This window comes from Rhinolophus sinicus, linkage group LG15, assembly GCF_036562045.2.
Source record: "Rhinolophus sinicus isolate RSC01 linkage group LG15, ASM3656204v1, whole genome shotgun sequence".
Classification (NCBI taxonomy): domain Eukaryota; kingdom Metazoa; phylum Chordata; class Mammalia; order Chiroptera; family Rhinolophidae; genus Rhinolophus; species Rhinolophus sinicus.
The window spans coordinates 27,555,757-27,580,037 of record NC_133764.1 but is presented as its reverse complement, the minus strand read 5'-3'; the positions used below and the strand labels follow the sequence as shown (position 1 = coordinate 27,580,037).

General features: G+C 37.7%; 1 protein-coding gene across 6 annotated transcripts in view; it reads right to left on the bottom strand.

Moving 5' to 3' along the window:
• TLK2 (tousled like kinase 2) overlaps positions 1 to 24,281 on the bottom strand; it is a 96,499-nt gene that overhangs the window by 8,456 nt on the left and 63,762 nt on the right. For all 6 annotated transcript variants that reach the window (XM_019733010.2, XM_019733009.2, XM_019733008.2 and 3 more), the window contains 8 exons: positions 20,800 to 20,952; positions 17,451 to 17,517; positions 16,377 to 16,474; positions 14,676 to 14,757; positions 10,920 to 11,011; positions 5,278 to 5,367; positions 1,874 to 2,043; positions 528 to 666 (listed from right to left, as the gene is read on the bottom strand). In XM_019733010.2, coding sequence (XP_019588569.1) covers positions 528 to 666; positions 1,874 to 2,043; positions 5,278 to 5,367; positions 10,920 to 11,011; positions 14,676 to 14,757; positions 16,377 to 16,474; positions 17,451 to 17,517; positions 20,800 to 20,952 — 891 coding nt within the window. The remainder of the gene's footprint in view (positions 1 to 527; positions 667 to 1,873; positions 2,044 to 5,277; positions 5,368 to 10,919; positions 11,012 to 14,675; positions 14,758 to 16,376; positions 16,475 to 17,450; positions 17,518 to 20,799; positions 20,953 to 24,281) is intronic.

Genomic DNA, 24,281 nt, shown 5'->3' with positions numbered 1-24,281 from the left:
CGCTGTTGTGTAGGATACAGCTCTCTGTCGTCAGCTGCCCACAGCAGCCCAGCTCCAGGGAGAGCTGTTGTTCATAATCTTAGCTGTAGAAGGTGCAGCTCACTGGCCCATGTGGGAATCGAACCGGTGACCTTGGTGTTAGGACCTTGGTGTTAAGAGCATGGCGCTCCAATCACCTGAGCCACCAGGCTGAGGGCCATTCTTTATATACACATACATGAGCAACCTCGTTCTCTACCTACTTGGCATGGCCAACCCTATGGAAGAAACACTCAGCTCAAATACCTGGCCACACATAATCTCTCTCTCAATGGTTTTCAAGAAAGGAAAGAAAAATTAAGACAGATTACTATAAAGAGTTATTGCTAAAAGACAGTAACTATCTGGGGAGGAAAATCTGTTGGGGTTTACAGCATTGCTACTGCCTAAGCAGACAGGATGTAGATATTAATTATTAATTACCAACACTTGAGTGTAGCACAGCCGCATCTCCACCAGCCAACCTGGCAGATCTCCTGGATACCTACCAATAAGTACCAGCACCTTGTGACGTGAGCTCCATGCCATCCACTGAATTGTAGCTATCATCATCCATGATCTTGGAAAGACCAAAATCTGTGATTTTTATCTCTCCACACGCTGTACCATTTACTAAAAGAATATTACCTAAAAAGATAAAAATCTTCATGAGACTTACTAATTTCAGAGAAAAAGCCAAGGTAATAACAGACAAGAATGGGACAACTGAACTATTGCATGTGGTAGCAAACATCTAAATCCCTGGAATAAAACTATCTGGACTCTGAATGCTGGGGGAGAGTCCTCAGTGTCTGGCTGCAACCTTCTAATTTCCAAGAATCACCTGCTTAATGTGCCAAAACCACCACTATGAGCAGTGGAAAAAAATTATAACTCGCCAAAGTAAAATATCACTTGAACACTTGGTCAAAGATGGTGGGAAAGTTTCATCTGACCTTTCAATAAGGATCCCTAAACCACTGTGTTCAGAACATTAGTTTCAGGGGGGAAAAAATCAAAAGAAAACACAAGGGAATCAAAGCTAGCACCACAGTGCCACCTACAGCTCCTACTGCAGGAAAATGTATTGGATTCAGTGATGGAAACCCCAATCGCACAATGGCCATCTCTTTAACAATCACTTTACTGGAATGAAATTTTTAGTCATGTGAGTTGTATTAGAACATTAAAGAAAAATGAAGAGTGAGATTTAATACGTAGCTACCAGAGGAGGAAAGCAAACTTAACAATTGTGCCTCAGCAGGAGGTAAGCGGGTTCACCTTCCCTAGCACCACACCTAAGCTGGTTAGAGCTGCCTACAGAGGTGCATGCTCCCACAAAACAGCTGAGGACGACAACAACAAAAAGTAGAGGGAAGAAGTCTAACTGCCCTCTAGTTTTTGCTGATGACTATCTAAGTTACACAGTAACCAAAAAGATGAAAAACTCTGTTCGGAATTTACGGAAATGTGAGATATACGTGCAAAATACGTCGTTCATTTTGGGGCACTGATCAAAGAGACCTGGAGCAGAGGAACTGCTACGGAGTGTGAGTAATGGGAAAAAAACAAAACCGAGCTTGCCAGAACAATTCTTTCTTAATTGGACTGACATCATGAATTGTCCTGGCTCTAAAGACAAAGATACTGTTTCTCCAGCGCATTTACTGTGATCCACCCTCCTAAACCCAGCACTGCGTGGCTAGGACTCATTCCCACACCCACTCAAGCCATCTGAAGTCAGATGGTATTAGGCCTCTTGTCTCCTGCCAAATTCTCTAACTTTATAAAATTACAAGTCACTTATAAGACCACGGAAAAGCCAGCAATACTGTCTCCTAAAAGTTAGACATACCTGGTTTGAGGTCATAGTGTATGATGGGAGGTTTTATTTCATTTAAGTACTTTAAAGCATTCACAATCTGCATGATAATGGATCGGGCCTCTTTCTCCGACATTAATTTGTGCTGTTTCAGGTAGAAGTCCAGATCATTTCCCTCACAGTATTCTAATACTGTACAAAACCTAAAGACAAATAAACCAACATTTGACTGTGGGATGAGAGCAAGTAGATTAAGACTAACTAAACCAGCCCCAGTGAAAACTTCAGGTAATTGGCTTCTCACTCCCTTCTTTGTTCCTTAAAATACTCTTCTGTTCCTTATTCGCTAATAACTACCTAAGTGGTTTACAGGAAGAAAAGTGCTTCTTCGCTTGGTGAAGAGTGTCCACACCCCCCGCGCGGGAATCTGTTGTGCTACAATACCTCTTCTTGAGTCCAGACTATAAGAACACTGACAAGAACTGCCCGTATTGAAGGTAAGTATCTTTTTGGAAGGGTCCCCTTTACATATCCACATCATGTTCCATTTCTAAACAAGTACACGATTCTCAGCAAATATTTCCTATGCCCGAGTGCTGACAGTGAGGACGCAGCTCGGTTGGCCCAGGTCCCATGGACTGGTGGCATACTAGATCCCTGGCATTTTCCACAGTACTGTACTACAATTTCTCTGCTAAACACAGATATGAAAGAGCTTTTTAAAGTATAGGATCTGTGGTTCTAACAAATGTGTAATTACACAGTATGGATTTCCTTCCTTTACTTGTATCAATACATTAAACAGACCCAAATTTAACACTACACACCATTCGTGGCATTAAGGGTCATGTGTATCTTCCAAGCCAGTTATAAACTAAAGTTAGGCTTCCTGAACTGTTTTGAGTATTCCTGAGATGAATACCTTTTAAACTACTTTAAGTTATGAGAATATGGGTGTATCACCCAGGGTCTAGCCACTTGAGTATTTAACACTTGAGTATTTAAAACAAAGAGGCTTTAATTCAGGGAACTGAACACATAGATGATGAAAGATTTGAGAAGACAACTGGCCAGTGAGGCACCCCAGAGATCATCTAGAGCAGGAAGCCATTAGCACCCTAAGGCCAGAGGGCCAGAGGGAGGAGATGGTGCAACCAGAACCCAGGGTCACCAAGGGAAACTGGAACCACGGTGTGGGGGTGTCCTCCACCCACAACCATCTCTGTCTCCCCATTGGCTGAACGCAGCTAAACAACTGACACAGGAGCCTGGTAAACACAGTCTGGGAGGGCCAACTCATCTAAGACGGGGAACAGGGGGAGGTAAGGAGCAGACCCAAGAGCAAACAAGCTCAGGACTACCACTACGGGCCTCCGGCAATTTGAGGCCTTCAAAATGCACTGCAAGGAAATGTGGACACTCAGTCTTATGGGACCCAAAACTCAACACAGCGTTTTGCTTCCTATGAGACATATTAGGGCATGCTAGCACCATGTATGAGAATGCCTATATGAGGTGTATAGATTCTCTGGTCTGAGATGCTGAAATCTAAGATACGGACTCTCATGCTTAGTGGATTTATTCTTTGACCCAAGTGCAAGCTGAAAATAAAATCTCACTTTTAATACCCAAACAACTCACAGAAGACTTTCTAAAATGATGGTCTGACTTATTGTTGATGAAAATACGTCATACAATAGGAAGAACAATACATCAAGAATAGTACAGAAGCAGCTAATTTCTACAATTCAAAACAACTGATCACCTAAATCACTATATTTATCTTTGAAATAGTTTTTGTACTTACATTTTGGGGGTGGGGGTGAGGGTCCTACCTAGTGTTCAAGGAATTTCATCAAAGCAAACCAGTAAAGCCACCCTGTGGAGAGCTGCTCTCTAACTAGATACTTTTCTGAACTCTACTCCATGCTAAACATACATGATTATGCCTGGTGCAAGGGCCACCCTAGCAGATGAAAGAGGAGATAGTTCACATTTCCAAAGGGAATTACAGTCTCCTTTGGGGGTCATTTCTAAATGTGGGCAGTTCTCTGTGTAGCAATTTCTGACATAGCTATTGCCTGAAACAGGCCAAAACTCCTAGGATCTTCTGGAACACTAAAAGCAACACTTGTAGACCAGACCCAGAGTATGTTCTCCTGACTCAGTTCAGACTCCTACAGAGAAAACGTTTCCAATGCTGAACTATTTCTCAACTCCTGGATAAACCCAGCGGTGCTAGAGCTTACCTATACCTGGTAATGAAATACAACAATACCTACGATTATTAAAGATCTTAGCCAAGTCATTTAACTTCTCTGGTCCTCAAATCTCTACCTGTAAAATGAGAAGGTTGGACTGAGATCCCTTCCAATTCTAACATCCTATAAGCCTATGACCTATATTTTAACATGCAGCATTGGGCAATGCTTCATTTATGGCAATTCAGTCTCATTCTATGATAAATCACAGTGCTGGTTCTTCTTTAAAAGGCCTGTCAGTGTTCATCAGAGTCTCCAGGTGGGGCAGAGGCTCTCCTGAACAGTCTGCACTCACTGGTGCTTGTCAAGTGGTATGTTGGCACCAATTTGTGCCAGTTTCTGAAAGCTGATAATTTTCAGGAATTTTCTGAGCTGGTCATGAAGCCACTGGTAGAATGAATGGATAAAAAAAGGTGGTACTTCCATATAATGGAATATATTTGGTCATTAAAAAGGAATGAAGTACTGATCTATGCTACGACAAGGATGAACCTTGAAACAAACCATCATGCTAAGTGAAGGAAGCCAGTGACCGAAGCCTACATACTATATGATCCATTCATTATGAAAGTCCATAATAGGAGATCTATAGACCCAAAAAGTAGATTAGTGGTTGCTTAGGGCTGGGGGTAAGGGGTGGAGGAATGGGGACATGACAGAAAAAGGTATGGGGTTTCTTTTTGAGGTGAGGAAAATTAGCTACAATTGACTATGGTGATGGTTGCGTGCATCTAAATACAGTAAAAACCACTGAATTGTATACTTTAAAAGGGTGAACTGTATGATATGTAAATCATATCTCAATAAAGCTTTTTTTTTTTTAATTAGTAGCTTGACATTGGACATGTTGAGAGTATTTACGCCACAGAAACTGGGAAATACTACAAATTAGTCCCATCCCTCTCCCTACTATACTGGATGTTAAACATTTACCAGCACACATCCTGTGGCCGAGAGATGTCTTGCTGGCCCAAAGCTGTATTCACATATGATCATCTGTCCATAAATAAATATATACGGTCCAGATTTTAAAGTTCTCTTTGCTAAACTGCATTAGTTAAATCATTACGCAAAAGGTAAAAGGGGTAAACTTTGCTATTTTTTACTCTCCACGAGTAGTCAACACACTGCAAGAAAACAGTATTAACTGCTAAGCTAAAATGGCACAGCACTTACGAGTCAGTGTCCAGTGAAAAGTAATCGTACAGCTTAACTATTCTGGGATGATCCAGTTCTTTGTGAATCCGGTATTCCCTACATGCATGCCTGTAAACAAAATGGAAAATTAACATTTGTATTTTGGCCTGTCTTTTGAAAACTCATCAAGGACACTTCTACATAGTCTCTCATTTCTCTATTGTTTTCACCTACTCATTCTATTCATTCCATTCAGATCCACACGGTCTCCTTATCTTTCTTCATCCTATTTTCTCTACTAGCATCTACCAAGCTGTTCAGAAAATAGTAGGTGCTCAAGTATTTGTTGAATGAATAATGGATTTTTATCCCTTTCAAGTGCATTCTATGACAATGTCATCTCTTTTATATTTATACCAAATATCAGAGCTGTAAAAATTACAAAGACAGTTTTTTCTCTCTTCTAAAGCTAATACTTCATATCTATAAATGTTTATATCCTAGGGTTACATCGATCAATTAGCATACAAACTCCTTGGATAAAGGATAAAGGCTATATAAGGCAAGTGCTTTGTATTTGTTTTTAAATCCTACTGCTGACAAAAAGAATTTAAAGGGCTAGCAGCTTTACTTTTTCCCAAGAAAATGTGAAATTGTTAGAAAATTTGAAAGTATGGAAACCCTAGTTTTCTTAGAACAAGAATTTAAATACATGTATTAACATTTTTTTTAGTACTTTTCCAACTTAAAAGCATTTAATAAGATTAGGAACAAAAAGGTACTATATAACCTGATATTTTCATATATTGAATTTTTAAAAGAATAATAGAACATGTTTATACAATATATTCATTAATAATCTTTTTTTTTTAAACTTCCTCTTTTTTAAAAAATTTTTACTGGGGAATATTGGGGAACAGTGTGTTTCTCCAGGGCCCATCAGCTCCAAGTCGCTGTTCATCAATCTAGTTGTGGAGGGCGTAGCTCACTGGCCCACATGGGAATCGAACCGGTAACCCTGTTGTTCCGAGCTCATGCTCTAACCACCTGAGCCATCCGGCCGCCCTAATCATCAATAATTTTTAAAGTATGTAGTTCTTATTTACAAAGAGAGCAACAGGAAATTATACTTTAACTAACCCAGCAGCATTCAGCTTGGGGCATTTTGTTATAAAACAAGAGTCAGAAAAGAAACTTTCCATAATACGGTAAAATAAAACTAAAAGTAATGTTTTCTGAAATTGGTGTATTCCAACATATTAAAAATACATAGAAAGTATTCAATTAACAAAGCTGAGGAAACAATTAGGGGAAGGTGGAGGGAGGAATGGGAATCTAAAAGTAATTAAATGTATTTTTCTCCAATGGAAACTTTGATTAGGCTTCTTGTTCAAGCTGCCACTTTTGGCAGTTTTTGCTTCTTTTGAGGCTTCATTTCATCAACTTTATGTCTTTCTGAAAAGACAGACTTGCCAGCACTTAGGTAGAGCAGTGTTAGAATACAAACTGTACTGGGACCAAAAAACCTGGCTTCCAGTCTGGGCTTTGTGATACCACGTCACCGGGCTTCACCATCGTTGCACTGGATTGGCAGTTGTGAAGGGGGCTCAGTGGAGAGCCACGCCTCCAGAGCCCCTGTGGAGACACTGAGCAAATATAACTTTGGCCTAACCCCCCATTCCACCAAAGCAGCTCCACACTTGTCCTTTTTCATATAGCAAGATTGAAAGCAGTGGCCCAGGTAGTTGGAGTGCCATGCTCCTACAGCCAAGGTCGTCGGTTTGATTCCCACATGGGCCAGTGAGCTGCGCCTTCTACAGCAAAGATTGTGAACAACAGCTCTCCTTGGAGCTGGGCTGCCGCAGGCTGCTGTGAGCCGCTGTGAGCTGCCGGCAGCCAGCATGAGTGGCCAGCAGCTGACGATTGTGGCGACCGACTGCCTCAGCCGAGGGGTTAGCGCAAGGCTCATAATACCAGCATGGGCCAGGGAGCTCTGTCCTACAAAACTAGACCGAGAAATGACTTGAACGAGGAGGGCCGGGGGGGCGCGAAGAAAGGGAGGAAAAAAACAACAAAAAACCCATGTAGTATTTCATTTAGTAAAATAAAGGTGATGCTGTTAAAAAAAAAAAGTTTAGAAACCTATGGACTAAATAGATAACTGTTCCAAGTCATTTTTTTACTCTAGCATGCTATAAATCTGTAATTCCCTGCATTTTTGTTTTAACTTTTTGATTTTGTGCATTTCAGAGTAGAGACCAATTTCTCTGTCAAGGTACAGAAACAGAGGAAAGTAAAGGAGGTAAAAATTAAGAATCAAAGGAAGTGTCATTCAAACTCCTCCCCAACTAAGGGAATTTGTTGTGCATCCCTGAAAGCACTCCCTCAACGTCACATCAGGCTCTAAGCCTACTTCTCATGTTGCCTTAAGGCAGGGGCCTGCCATGTCCCTCGTATGTTCAGCTTTCAAGTTGGCATCCAAGGGATTAACGTACTATACGTACAAAAACTTTAAGAAGAAACTTATTCTAAAGTATCAGTCTTTTACTCTCTTACAAGTGGATACATATTTAGACTTTCAAGATGATTTTATCCTAAAAAATCAGAAAAGAGTATCACATAAGAGTATACTACCTAATTCAAATGTAATTATCTCTGTGGAAAGCTTTATATGAACTTTTTCCTACGGTAGAGTTTTTATAATATGTTATTTTGGGGAGTTAAAGAAATCTAGTAATATCTATTAATGTTTTAATAATGCGAAAGTAAAACAATCAGTTTATTTTTTGTTTGTGGGAGAAGGAGGAAAGGAGGTGCAGAATAGAACTCAAAACTAAATAAAATAACAACTTTTATTGTCTTTAACCTTTTCCTTGTTTTTTACCCAAATAAATGTCTTGATTCTAGATGGGACTGAAAACTCGTCCTCATGAAAGGAAAAACAATCAAAAGGCCTTACTTTGCAGGGTTAGAGTAGCATTTTCATATTTTATAATGTTACCACAACACTAAAGTATACTACTTCTTTGTTTAATACTGAATTTTGAAAGCACTTTCTAAAATCTGTTATGTGCTTCATATAAACCTCCTTTCAGTTAAAAGGAGTTAGTGACATTTTGCTAATTCACTATTACCTATAGCCTGAAATTCATCAGTATGACTTCATATCATTTAGCAAGCAAAATCTATCAAAGAAAGGTGGGAGTACTTGACATTTCCCCACGGATGAATGGGGGTCACAGTAACTTCGCACACCCACTCCCGAGGCTCAGCTGGGAAATGGCTACTGTCCAGATGGCTCCACAGAGGAGCTCAGGCGCCCTCATCCCCACCTCGGGAGGAAACAAAGTAGGAAGGCACCACTGTGAATGGGAGCTGGGCCGGTGAAGAGCTCAGAAACATGAAGCAATCCCCTCCACTTGCTCTCTGACTCTGCCTGGTAATGTGAGACAGACACCCAATTCATAACACTGCCCTGGCTTCCATCCCTCACTGTTTCAAACCGCTGGGGTGAGCAGAACACCGACCTACAGTTACTACAGTATCATTACCAGAGTTCTCTTTAAGGTCAGCCTAACAGCTGGATACTGAGACGAGGCAAAATATGTATAGATCCTGGAACAGGAACTATCTTCTTGAGAAGGTAGTCTTGGTTGACCTTGGTCTTGGTTGACCAAGGTTGAGCCTTCCTAGAGTCAACTGGTTTAGAGTGGTCAGTGCACACATGACATGCAACAGGCTCCAGGGCTCGCGGGAGGGCATTTTTAAAGAGAAGCATGCACTGCTCCAATACCTTTCGGTACCCTGAGTCGCAAAATAATGGGGACATTTCTCATTCATTTACAACGGGTCAGAACAACATGTGATTTCTTTCTCTGAAGTGCTCCTAGCATTCACTGTGGCCTGCCATTTGTCCCTGCATGTCAAGTGACCGACATGTGCTTATAATAGTGTAACTGCCACTCAAGCATCTGGACTGCAGCTGCCTGTCCTGTAAGACACACATGCAGGACGCCAAGCATAAACCGCATCTCAATTCCTTTTCCTACCTCTGCTGAGCCCTATTTCTCTTAATGCCACTGGAGCCTTCTCTCCCCCGGTGCTGAGAGCCACTGCCAATTGGCATGGACTAGGAAGAGTCCCTGCGTCCCCGGTGAACAAAAGGTGGAAAGCAAGAGTTGCCTTGGTCCATGTCCCAATAACTGGGTGATGATGTAGAAATGTTTTATTTTCCCCTTGAGATTTAGAAGCCAACTAAAAGGCTACTACATAGTCCACTGCTTTTTTTCCCTCCAAAGTACTATTTATAAGAAAAAAACCAAAACTGCTTTTAGAGAAAGGAGGCAGGTTGCTTATATCAAAAGGGGTCATCTCCCAGCTGAGAATTTGTCAGCTCCCCAGATTGAGCAGGTAGGGCTGAGGAAATGCTGACTTACCATCTCTACCACCATCCGGTTTAGTCACCCAACAAAAAGGAATGAATATGAAATTCCAGTAATAAGAAATGAACAAAAGACTAGAGCTGAAGTGCTTGTTTTCTGCTCTTTGATCAGATAACTAGAAGTATCTGCATTATCTATGCAGCATAGGGTTTTTATTTTTACCTAAAGACGTCTCTTTTCAGTAATGACAAACGTGATTCTAATTAAAAAAAAAAAAAGCTGTATTTTCTCAATACACCTTTAAAATTTTTTTAATTGTTTCATATCTGGTCAAGTTGAGACTTTTAAGAACTTCCTTTTTAATTCATAATAAAAGTTTACAACTTGATTTTTTTCAAAAAAGTCAACAGATCGCAAGCACCCATTAATAAAGGTCCTAAATAATTGAGAGAAAAAAAGGAGGAGGTGGTCTCCTCCTTTCAGGGGTAGGACATGTCTAAATCAGTACTTGTACCTACAACAAGGAAACAATATTAAGCCCAGTGGGGATCCTAATAGCAAATTGATTCTGTGTGGCCTCCAAAGCAAATGAGCCATGAACTCCAACAGTGTGAAGCTTGGAGGGAAACAAGCAAGACCTGACATTAGTGAAACAAAGAAATTCACATCTGCACGTGTCATAACTATTCATTCTAAATAAGTCCCCCCCCAGCCCCCCTACAGATAACGGCTGTTACTAGTGGCATTTGAAGAGAGGCGAGCACAGTAAGAAGGACACTGAAGACTGAGAACTGTGAGAAGGGCAAGCTGTGCCGAGGAAGGCAGCACAGCCCCGAGGAGCTGGACAAGTTGAACAAGCACCACCGAGGCACACAGGTGCCTCCCCAGTCTCCTCCGTAATGAAATGACGGAAGCAGCTAACAAAGCCCCACCTGAAGCCCCCCAGGGCCCCCAGACCATTGAGGGACACTCTCATCTGGTTTCTACAGACAAGCCACAATGATTTCTGAGGCTCTGTTTATTGTAGCAAATGCTACACACACAATGGAAGGGAAGGGTAAGCGCATGGGCTTTGCATTAAGGGAAGTCTGGATTTAAACAGCAACAGCCATTTCTTAACTGTTACTCAAATTCTCTAAGTATCAGTTTCCTCATCAGTAAGATGGAAAATGTGTTCACTCTCCTAGGACAGTTATGAGGATTAAATGACACAACAACAACGCATGGAAAGCTCTAACACAGTGCTCAAACTTCAACTATTACTATTAAACTTTGAAAAATCACTCTAGTATCACTTACTTGTGGTAATTCTCCTTTTTCTCATCTCTCCAGTTTTTATTTAACTGGTGAATTTTCACAGCTACATATCTTTGTTCTGTTAGATCAAATGCCTATAAAGAAAAGGAATAAATTATATTCTGGATAAATGTTAACAAGAATTACAGGTAACTGACTTGAAGCTTCTATTTAACAGATTAACATACTCAAAGTCCAAAATGCATTATTCAATAAAAACAGCAGCGGAAGACAATACATCACATACTTGTTTCAGAGTACCAACCATTTTCTTGAAACTTGTGATCAGATAATTTAGAATTCTCCAGAAGCACTGGTACCAAGGGGTTTAGAAAATAAATCCAAGTATACACTACAAACAGATAGGTAGCACTGCCTTAACAATCACTTCCAAACAATTCTCTTTCTGGACATCATCTACCCTTTGGGACCTTTCTCCCTTAGGTTGTCTCTCATCCCTCAGCTGACACTGCGACAGGCTTCAACAGTAAGTCTTGCCATTTTTGAAATGCTGGGGACATATAGATGTATTAAAAGAGAATACATCTCTTTGCTATGTTTGTTTAGAAAATAACCTTGTGATTTGTTATATTGTGTTTATTAAAAGTAAAAACAGAAACAGAACCCCCCAGAAAAGCCTTGCCTTTAGTCCTACTCATATATGCCAGGTAAATAAAAAGTAGTTTTTGATCCCAACAGCGTCTGAAGTTAGTCACAGAGTCACTTCTCTAGCACAGTCCAAAGACGGGACATGTTTTCCCCAAAGACCACCACTGTTGGCACATCTGCTAGGTAGTGCTATAACATGGGAGTAACCAATGTTTTTTTGAGGATGTTGGGTGTAAATCACAATTTGATAAAGTAAGTAGCATTTTACTACAATAGACTATTTCCCCTATACAAAAAAAAATTATTGAGGAACTCCTTTAGAATGAATAGTTTTTTGGTTTTTAAAGTTCAGATTAAAAACTTACTACTTCAGTTCCAACACCGTTACCACCCATCCACCAATTTCCACAAGTGTATGAACGGATAAAGGCAACAGGCACAGGAGACACAGTCCATGAAGAGTGATAACTGGTCTACAGATCTTTTAACATGGAAGCTACCTCTAGGAAAGCACCGCATGCATGCAAGAGAGAGCTGCTTATAAAAGAAACTTCTAATTTACACCAAGTATAAACCAGTATTTTTAAAAATATAAAAACCACTCAATTCAAACAGAGTATCTTATTTCACAGAAAAGGAAACTTTTGAACTCTATTTTTCTTACAGAGTTTGAATTCCAATAGTAAGCATGTATACCATCATGGCTTTAGAGAAGAGAACCACTTCAAGCCATTAAAAGCCAGATTAAATACCACCTAATTTGTAAGGACAGTCATATCACAAGTCCCATTTTCTCCAACTACCACACCATATTTCTGAATCCAAGACACTGATCCTCCATTGATTTAAGAAGGGCTTTTGGAGAGTGGAGAACAGCAAAAGAGTAACTACATTAAATGGATACATCACTGGAAGTAGCATTTAGATTTCAGAAATGTTAAAATGTTTAAAGACTACATAAGGAAAAAATGGGATAAAGAAGTCAACAAGTAACTGGGAAGCACCAATAACCAATTTTGATGATTTAAAAAAAGGAATAGTGCCAGTTCTGAGTATATCGTCAAAAGAATTGAAAGCAGGGTCTCAAAGAGATGTTTATTTGCACATGCATGTTCAAAGCAGCACTATTCACAACAGACAAGAGGAAGCAACCCAAATATCCACTGACAGATGAATGGGTCAAGAAAATGTAGTACATTCACACAATGGGATGTTATTCAGCCTTAAAAAGAAGGAAATCCTGTCACGTGCTTCAATATGGGTGAACTTTGAGAACATTATGCTAAGTGAAATAAGCCAGTCACAAAAGATAAACACTGTGATTCCTCTTATATGGGGTATCTAAAAACAGTCAAATAGAAACAGAAGGTAGAATTGTAGTTACCAGGGGCTGGGGGATGGAGAGTAGAATTATTGATTAATGGGTAGAATTTCAGTTTTGCAAAATGAATAATGTCTGGAGATCTGTTTCACAAAAACATGAATATACCTAACATATTGAACTGCACACTTAAAAACGGTTACAATGGTAAATTTCATGTGTTTACCACAATTAAAAAAATACCAAAAATAAAAAATAAACTAAGCATATGATTCAAGAATGAAAACAAAGAAAACCGAAGGATTCAAAGCAAGTTAATAAAATGGAAAACAAATCAAATAGTAGACCTGATCAACGAAATAAAAGTTGATTCTTAGAGGGAAAAAAAGCATTGACTAATCTCTAGTCTACGAGTCAAGAAGAAAAGAGAAATAACTAAGGTACGGATGATACTTTTAAATCAAGAGGAAATAAAATATTTTCCAGAAAAATTAAGTTACCAACAACTGACTTAAGAAGGGAAAGAAAATCTGAATGGATCGATACTTGTAGAAGGAATTGAAAAGGTGATCAGTTTTCTTCTAAAATGACACCTACCCAGGTGATTTTATGAGTTTGCTCTAATAAACTTTCAAGGAGCCAACAATTCCTATGTAATGCATCCTATGTAAAGCATCCCAGGGCACGGGAAAAGAGAAATTTCACAACTCATTCTAGAATAACTATGACATCAAAGCTAGACAGTGCTACTTACGCACAAAAGACGACTATGGGCCAGTCCCACAGATAAAAAATATGAACAAAATATCAGAAAATCAAACCCAGCAGTACACTAAAGACAATAGTATAGTTCTGGCAACGGTTAGTGATGATAACTGCCCAATACAGGAATGTACTTAATGCCACTGACTTGCACACCTAAAAATGATTAATTAAAATAATAAATTTTATGTATATATCACCACAATTTTAAAAATTAACATAAAAAAAGAGGGAAACCAGTAGAACTACTTTTTACTATTTTTATCTGAAATGAAAACTGATTATCTTACACAAGAGTTCCCATATATAACCTCATACGGGCATAAAATAAAACCTCACAGGGAAGGCTCCACCTCAGAAAAGAGAATTAGCAGGGCCCCGCAGTAAAGACCACTTATAAAACCAATCCTGCATTTAAAGCCAGGTGCCAGAAACATCTAGAGAAATGTGAGGAGGCTGTGGCTGGGGAACATGTTCTCGGTCTGCAGCTGTATTTAGAACCGGCTGAAGTCCTGGTTTAGTACAAATCAACTGGAGGCGCCACGGACTGCTTTGCTGGCCCTGCTGAAGCAAAGCTCTCTGAGCCGGGCCACTCCTACAAGATGCCAGCGCTACTAAACACTCTGATTTAAAGATGGGAACACTTTTAAAACATAAAGCAGGTTTTCAAGTAAGAATTAACGGTAACATATCCATTTTCTTTAAAAAAACTTTTTTATGAGAATAAAAGAAACACATGCTCATTTCTAGCAGATGCAAATGAGGCAAAGTACAGAACCAGAATAAAAATCACCGTAATTCCACTACCCAGACATTAGTGGTTTTTCCTTCCTGTTTTTAAAAATCTAGTTATTTATTTTTCAACTCGAAAACAGGGCAAGATATTGTACCTTTCACAGGCACTGACGTTTATTAAAAGCACTTCTCCCAAAGATATAGGTTCTTCAACTTTTTGCATTTCAACCAATAGATACCAACCCACAGTTACCACTATTCTAAATGTTCTCCAAGTTGGTAACTATCAATAGTTTAACTCTCAGTCTTTGGACCCGGTTCCTCATACTTACCTTGTAAACTTCACTGAAACCTCCTCTACCCAAAAGATGTAACAACAAATATCTGTCATTTAGCGTTGGATGATCTTTAAATCTGTGGAAACAGGGAATATATAACATCCTGATAACATATTATATTAATATATATAAATATATATAATATAATTTCCATATTTGCAAAATTTTCAGAATATCTAACACGTTACACACGATTATAGCTGCTGCTGCTAGTTTGGCAATCAACACCAATATCACTAATTCTGAGCACAGAGGTGAATTATACAATTCAAAGAGACAGCGTAATTGCAATGAACAGCACTAGCTGTGGAAGCATGAGACACAGGTGCCAGTCTCAGCGTCACCACAATTAGGCCTGTGACCTTTGTCAGCCTCCCCTTTCTGCCCTGCTAGAAAGTGAAGGGAGTAGACTATACCAGATCAGAGATTTTCAAACTGTGCTACTCAATTCCTCTGAATCATTCAAGAGCCACACTGCTCCCACCATTACTTAACTACATACGATAAAATTCAAAGATATTTTACATGGCCTTTAGAACAGATTTGATTATAAAGTGAGTTACAAGTTCTATGTGCATTCGTTTTCTCTCTGTGGGACAGAAAGTCTTCATGATATAACTGTTTCCCCATATAGGATAGCACCTTGCGCTGTTTTTCAGTAAGACAAAGAAATGAGAGATTCTGGTAAAAATAACTTTAAAAATATTTCTACTTAGCTCCTGATCTTCAATAGCCCGACTACTAATCCTGAAATTATTTTGATTTTAAGACAGTGACATGCCTGTGGGGAGAGACGACATGACTGTATTGTAAGTGGTTAGCTCAGGGATCAGACAGATTCAAGTTTAATTCTGTTTGGTCCACTAGTTATGGATCCCTCGTCAAGTTAACTGAATTTCTCTAAGCCTGTTCCAGATCCATGTATCAAAGAGCACCTACCTCACTGGGTTATCATGAAGATTAAATGACAGAACACAAGGGTACTTAACACATTAAGCCTGACACAGAAAGAGTGCTCAGTAAGGTAACAGCTGTTGCCAGTCACGTTATAGAAAGCAAAGTCCATGGCTCACACTGGCCAAATAAAAATACACAAGCTGTAGCTAAGTCAAAAAACTCATGTTTCAGAGTGAAAAAATTAAAAAATGGGAAGAAATGGATTATGGATAGAAGACACTTCCCACGCGCAGTCTACTTTTCAGTTTCAATCTCTTAAATGACTTATAAACACAAGTGGGCATTTATTTAAATTAATGTGCTGAACTTAACAGAGTCTTGCTTAAATTCTCAACAGCTGAATGGCCTTTAAAGGTCATTCAGAAACTGGTTGTCATCTCAACCCAATAATCTTTCCACAACACTCCAGTTACCCATGCTTCTCTTTAGTAAGACTCTCTAGATAAATCTGAACATACAGGTATCCCAACCATTTACAATTACAAAGCTACATTGTTTTAGTGACCTCTACACTTGGGTAAACATGCTATATGTATAGATATATATTTAATATATAAATCTAAAGTATTTAAACTAAAGCAAACCGTAATTTTGTTGGTAAACTGTATTACACCCTATAATAGAACTAAATACACCATGGAATTAATTTCCCAAATTTATATTAAACAAAAACATCATTCAATTCACATCAGAAAGTGCTCATCAATTTCCAACCCAACATACCCCCAAATTGCTTACTGTGAATTATCTTCATTATGTATCCTTTTTAGTTCCCTGATATGTAGATTTCTAACCCTTTCTAGCCTTTCCAGCTCTGCCTGGATCTCTGCTTCTTCCTAAAGTGAAAAGGAAAGAAAAAGCTCAGAACACAAAAAATCCATTTCAAAAACAAGAGCAGATAGTTCTCTCGTGAAGAACTAATGGAAGATGTTTTGCATTGAAAAAATTTTTTTAAGAACTAGAATTTTAATCATAAAAACCAAGCTCACAACAAAATAATAAACAAAATTCAAAACATACAGAGGAGTACAGAGGAAAAGTAAGAGTCCTTTGCTCCCCTGCTTACTCTTCTCCATATCCACTCCCCTGATGTAACCATTGTTAAGTTTCGTGTCAAATTTTCCAGAAATGTTTTATTATTTACATATAGGATGCAATCAAGTTTTTACAAAAATCAGGTTCTCTAACTGGTTCTGTTCTAACTGGTTCCACTCAGTTAGCAAGATCTGAAAACCCAGTGGGAAAAACATAAACACACACCAATAGCAGTTTATTAAATGCTGATTGACCATCATCACTATAAGCAGCATCCACCAAAAATGTTTGAGCTGCTGAGTTAGAGATGAGCAGTCTACATCTAAGATGCTTCTGTGAACACTGTCAATAACAAATTCTGTGTAGGTGCCTGTGTGTTATAATATGGTTGATTGATGTAAGACCTTTCTTTCTTAGCCAGAGTTTACGCAAAAGATAAGAGCTGCTATGTGATTTAAAATATCTTAAGAGTTTTAATAATTTCGGAACCATCTACTCTTACTGTATATTTGATTTTTACTATAAGGATAACCACTTGTGAAGCCTAATGAGGTCTACACAATTATCTACTGGTACATCACTGATGGAAAAATACTCTTATTGGGTAGCCGTTGACTTGAAAATTGAAAGACATAAGTTCCACTATTAGACTACAAGGTATGACAGAGTAACTACTCAAGATTGCTGCAGGTATGTGAGACTATTATATTTGCCCAAATAACCAAACTGCTTCAACACAAAACGTAAACTAAAAATTGCATTTCTCATTACACTTACCTTTTTAAGATGACCTAATCTGAGTTTGAAGATTTCTTCTTGTTCATGGTATTCTGCTAATGTTAACCTGGAAAATAATGGTAGAAATTTCAATAAATTATTTGAAATCACTGTTTAAAGAGAAATGTCAAAGCATGCTATATGGTATTAATATATTCAGTCTTTTAGTAAAAATGACTAAAAGACAGATTATCTTGCAGTCCTTTGACACAAAAAAACTTCCGTGATTTATCAGATGTGGTATGAAAGGACTTCAAAGCCAGAAGTCTAATTTGTAAAGAATGAAAAATAAATGAGCTTATATTTTTACATTATTTATGAAATTAGTTTTGTCCCAAACATTACTCAAATGAAAATCCATCAGGAGAGGTGGGAAAAATTATGTCTAATTCTTTTTTAAAGGGCAAAATAATAAGACAATGGATTTGATTATTTTTGATAACACTTAGACCTTGATACTATAATAACAAAAGAATGATATAGTGGAAAGAGTCCAGGATCTGGAGTCTGAGGACTAGGGTGCAAAGTGTTACTTGGGCCATGAGACACCAGCGAAGAAACTAGCCGCTTAAGTCTCAGTTTCCTAAGAATCCAGCAATACCTATCTAACAAAGCTGTCATGACTATCAACTGAGAATGTGAAAATAAACTATAATTTGTAAAATGCTATTTAAACATAATTCTCAAAGGACTGTTTTGATGGATAATCACTCATTTCATGTTCCACTAACCCCAATCACATGCTCATATCTCAAGAATGAGCATGTAAGATACTCCACCATCTTCATCCTTTTCACATTCTAGAAGCATACACATAAAGTTTCAGATGTCCCTGTGTAGATTTATTCTAAATAGCAGGAGAAAGAAGAAACAGCTATCCTATCAACCAGAAGGGGCTACAAAATAGAGCCTTTGAGGTCTGACAAAAAGAAAGTAAAAGGAGTTAACAAGAAGAAATACATCCACTAGGGTTGTTACACCTATCCCTTCATAGATGCAGAAATACTTATATCTATTACTTCGTTATCACACCAGTAAAAATGGAAGAAATGAAAAATCACAGTTAAGAATTCTCTCTTCCTAAAATAGGTTCCGTACCAGGCAAGAATAATGTGATTTCCTCCAATATTCCAGAAGACTGTCTCTGGCTTCTGGCCAAAGGAATGAGCCAAGTCACTGATACTCTAATTAAAAACTGGACCGAATGCCTTCTAGCTTGGATTTTACACAGCACTCCAGATGGCAACTACTTACTGCCACACTACTGGACTAAACTGAATTCTAATTATTGTTCTATGGCAAGGAAACAATCTATGCTTTCTTTATTGCTCCTAAGCCAAGGGTTTTATGCACTGGCTTTAAATAATTTTCAAGTAATACTAGAAGAGTCTCTTCACAGAATACAGGTGTCATGAAAGAAGGCGAGATCAGATTAATGTATACAACACTTGCCTGGAGAATCTTTTCAAATTTGGGCTTCTACTTGGATTTTTTGAAAGGAAGTATTTTTTATTTAGAAATCTAGTTTTAAAATATTCAGGCTATAAGAGTGAAGATGTTTCCCAAGGTTATTCACTGTGTATAGTTTTATCACTATACTTAACGTAATTACTAGTTTATTCATTTGTGCATTTCCCCTAAGTAAACTGTGAGCTCCTAAGGCTGGGTTGTATCCTTCCGCTCTGTATCCCCAGTGTCTAGAACAGAGCTGAGTATACAATAAGCACTTAATATAGACTTACTAAATGAATGTCAAGGAAAAGGCTCCATATACCAGGTATGTATGGGGTGAGGATTGGTGTTAAGCCATGTCTCACTGGAATGAAGAAAGATACATTTCTGTAATGTAATGGACTTTTTAACAATGTGTGTAATACAAGTATTATTTTACTTGAGGTGGATTATGGGTTAATACGTTTTTGTGAACTGATATGAAGACATAAAAGGCAAAAGATGCACTGGTTAATAAATTATACAATATTATGATGTTTTATTTGTGGCTATCTTTAGACTTGAAACTTATTTTCAATTAAAGCATCCCATAATGACAGGTTTACAAAATTTCTTTTTCCCTTGAAAAACCAATGTAGCCACTGTACACTGATTAGATATACTGATTACAATACCAATGACTGTTTCTATTAAAAAAGGTTTTTAATTTCAGATATCCAATTCAGAAACCAACTTAATGGCTAACCTCAATTCTTTACACACTGCCTACACTATTATCTATAGAGCTTCCCCCACCCCCCTTTTTAACTTGAAAGCCTCTTAAAGACAGATGATGGCTTAAATGTCTCTGGGATATGCATAAGAAACATTTTAAGTAGGTACATAATATATAGGTTTTATTTCCCATACCAATTCTAACTGTTTGGCAGTTTCTGTCTAGTTGGCAAACTATAGCCAGTGGATCATTCAGTTGAGTCTGTTTTTTAAATAAAGTTTTATTGGACCATAGCCATACCCATTCATTATGTATTGTCTATGGCTGCTTTCGGGCTACAATAGTAGAGTTTGAGTAGTTGCAACACAGACCCTCTAGCCTGTAAAACCTAAAGTATTTACTAGCCAGTCCATTATAGAAAAAGCTTGCCAACTCCTGTCCCAGAGGAAGACTCTCTTAGTGGTCAAGAATTCGATGATCAAAAAGGGAACTCTGACATGGAGTGGCGTTGGAAAAGGAAGGCATCTGTGCTCAGGGTATTCTACCCTGTTTGTTGCTGGTAGCGATGTAATGATTGCTGAGGGGCAGTGATAAAGATGACTATACTGCAATTTAAGATACTGGTGTTTTCCTTACGTCCCTCAGAACAGGAGAAAAACACTGATGTCAAGATTGGGCTTATTGGGAAAACGTCCTTTTCCTAAAATAATACCCCATTTTTTTCTTAGCTTACTCCTAAATTTGTGGCTATTAACTAAGTGCTCTTTAAACCAGTAAAGATCATTCTTCAGTTGTACATTCCTCAGTCTGAGATAGCCGCCAGGCAATCCCCATAAAATGATACCAACATGCCATAACCGAGAACCACACATAAGCAGTTATATCCTTTGAATACCACAGTGACATCACACTTGTTATAAGAGTAGCCAAAGATCATGACACCACTGCTCCCTCTCATTCAAAACTCCCTAAATAAGATCAGGACTAAGAAAATGAGTTAACTGCATATGGCTTTTATATGAGTTGAGCAAATCCATTAATGTAACTAAGAAGAGAGGTTAGTTAAGCTCTAGAAATCTCCATAATTTATTTGTCTTTTTTCCCCCCAGTGGCATTCATTAGGACATTTGTGTTTTCGGGGAGAGTGTGTTATTTCATAGTTCACATCAATAGAGAACGTACGTTTCATTTTCAGCTCCATTGGTCTTGCTTTTCCGTTGTTTCTGCTCATTGGTTGCTGGAGGGGCCTGTCCCATGGCAGGAGGTTTCCGCTTTGCTAACATTTTCCGTTGTCTTTCTATCTCTTCCCTCTGTGAATTTATCCTTTCCTGTTGCCTAGAGATGTAAAAGATGTCGCACAAAGGAAGAAGGTCAAAACATTTTAACATGGCTATAAAATAAACACAAATACCTTTGTCGCCTGCATACTTGAGACTTCAGAAAAAATAAGTCCTTTTAACTCAAGTAGAAATTTGACTTTAATTTCAGGTTGGAAGAGAAAAATAATTGGTGTAAGAAAGATTTTTGGGAATGAGTCCGTGCTTTAAAACACTAGTTATAATTATTCTTAGAGTAGAAAAGTGGTCAGGAAGGAACAATATCAAATTTCTACTGTGACCTTATTTTCTGATGAAAAAAGAAGAATTTTCCGATTCCTTTTTAAAAGTTAAGAAAACAACTCTTTGGTATGAATCTATTCAAGTAAAGAACTGTATTTATGCACGAAAAAAAGTACGAAAGGATCGAAGTGCCTTTTTATTTATTTATTTTTGCATTAAAGTTTCCTCAAATTATATTTAAAAAGATACAAATTTGAAGGATGTGAAACAAAGTAAAAAAAGACTTTCATTTATTCTAGTCTAAGTGAGCCATTACCATTCCAAGTCACTCTCACTCAGTGATATGCTGAAACCTAAACTAAATTTTCAAAAAATAAGCACATTCAGAGAAACACAATGAAGCCTTGCAAGCAGTAAAAATTCCTTAAGGAATGGTACATTAAATGAATTAATAAAAAACATATATAAAGACTCTTCAGACATCTAACACCATTACCAGTAGAGTATTTCCTAACAAGATGTCCAACTTTTCCATAATAAACAAGTTTACAAATTAGGAGTCAATAAAAAATACCAAAATAAGAAAACTACTTTCTCTCATGTATCCTACCACCTAACAGATAGTAAAGGTTTATAGACTTGGTATATAAAAATATACCCGAAAAAATGGATGGATCTTAAGATTATAATGCTAAGTGAAGTAAGTCAGAAAGAAAAAGTAGAGAACCATATGATTTCACTGATATGTGGTGTATAAAACTGAAAACAACAAAAGAACATGACAAATAAATGAAGAAACAAAAACTCACAGACAATAGTGGTTACAGGAGGGTATGGAGGGAGGGGTTCTAGAAGAGGGAAAACGGAGTCAAATATATGGTGATGGAAGGAGAACTGACTGGGTGGTGAACACACAATGTGATATATAAATGATGTATTATAGAATTGTACACCTGAAATCTATGTAACTTTACTAACAATTGTCACCCCAATAAACTTTAATTTAAAAAATATATATATATACCATACATATGTCCGGAAGTTCATTAATATCATTACAACAGACTGAATTCTGGGAAGGAACATGCGTAGTCTAAAAAGATGAGGTAAAGCACCAATGTGCCATCGAGATGAGTAAACCACCTTGAGAGCAGGTCTCCTAACCCAAATACCTTAGGATGACAGCAGCTCTAACCACTATGTTGACAACAACCACGTGAGAGACACTAAACCAGAACCACACAGCTAAGCGTCTTCTGAGTTCCTGTCCCACAGACAATGTGAAATAATAAATATTTATTTTTTTAAGCCATTAAATTACACACACACACACATCCCAAGATTTGGGATTAAACATTCAACAGATTAAAATCTTTAAATCACCTATCATAGTTGACAGTCAAATGCTAGCTCCCTTTTCCATCTCTCTCTAACATGCTCCCCCCATCTCCTTTTCTTGACCCAATCTTCATTTTTGTAGAATGACAGAATCTATTTTTTTAAACTTATTCTACTCTCTTTCCTGAACACTGTAGTTGTCAATCTCTAGACCTTTTCCACATTGAGTATATCTTTCTTGGAAGAATGGCAGCCAGAAAAACAAGACTATATTCCAGGGTAGATGCCTATAATACAATTTATGCTGCCATATCTATAAGGGCAACACTGTAAGCAAAGTTAACCTTATCTGAGTACTGCAAATAACTAACCATTCATCTGATAATACAATTTCCGTGGCTTCAATATGAGCTGGGTCACTGACTAGATGTCAATTTAACAGTAGAATGGAAATTTTAACTTAAGAGTTTTTCTGCTTGTCTGAAAAACTTCTTAACTATCATTAGAGATATGTCTCACTCTCTAAAATATATGTATGAGAATAATTCATGGCTTAAAAGAACTCTGGATTGAGACACAGAATTACAGAGATTAGGTAAAATCACAATCTTTCTGATTCAATGAACGTTCCTGAGGAAAAAAAATTTACCTTCTCTGAACATGAGTTTTCCAATCAAAAATACTGGTAAAAAATATTGTTAGCTCATTCCTACCCTTTCAGGGACCATGAGTACAAGGCATTCTGAATTGTCTGGAGACAACCAGAAAACACACTGTTTAAACTATAAACTACAGTAGGCTAGTGATGTGCTTTAACATTTTGTCTTTGAAGACTAACTGCTTTGGAAGATTGAGATTTTAGCAATCACCTTTATTAAACATAAAGGGAGAACCCATACATTTAATCTCACAGATTCACCAAGAAAATGGCCCCACAGCCAACATATACATATAAACCATAAACAAAGGGTATACCGATGCAAAAACATCTTTGGGGAAATCTTAAACTGTACACTCTAAGAATGAGAGAGTTTCCTTAGACCTGAAATCTGATGCACCAGAGATCAATGCTGCATAGAGTAAGGATTCCTGCATTCATTCCTGATATTCTTAAAACTACTTAGCTACTTATACTTACCAAGAACAGTTATCTAAAGATAGTCTATCAGTGATACTTCATTACAGTTTATTTTGAGAGTACAAAGTCTGGATTATGTCGATAACTAACTTCTCCTAGAACAAGAACTGTGTCTTATCAACCCTTCTATCTCCAACACGTATGACAGTCCCTTTTATACTACTGAACCTTAAATATGTTTTGTACTCCACCCTTCATCACCCACGGAAAAAGTGTTTCTATCTTTTACAGAAGTATTAATGACCTGACAAATCCATCTCACTCAAATCTAAATAACCCTATTTAAAAAGTCATCAGCTGTAAAAGAAAATAAACAATCAGTCTTAGGTACCATTACAGGTTGAACTGTATCACCCAAAGGATATGTTCAAGTCCTAACCCCCCAGTACTCAGATTCAGACCTTTAAAGATGTCATTAGTTAAAATGAGTTCATACTGGTTCAAACACACTTTGGAAAGGAAAAATTACTAACCTGGCCAAAAAATATTACAAATCTGATATGATTTTCCTATTCAATCTTCTGTTTTAGGGGATTAAGATTAATTCCAAAAAGAGCCAACGAACAAAGTGAAAACAAAAGAACTGAGTTGAGGCTCCTGTTGAGATTATATTTGATTCTGATTAAATT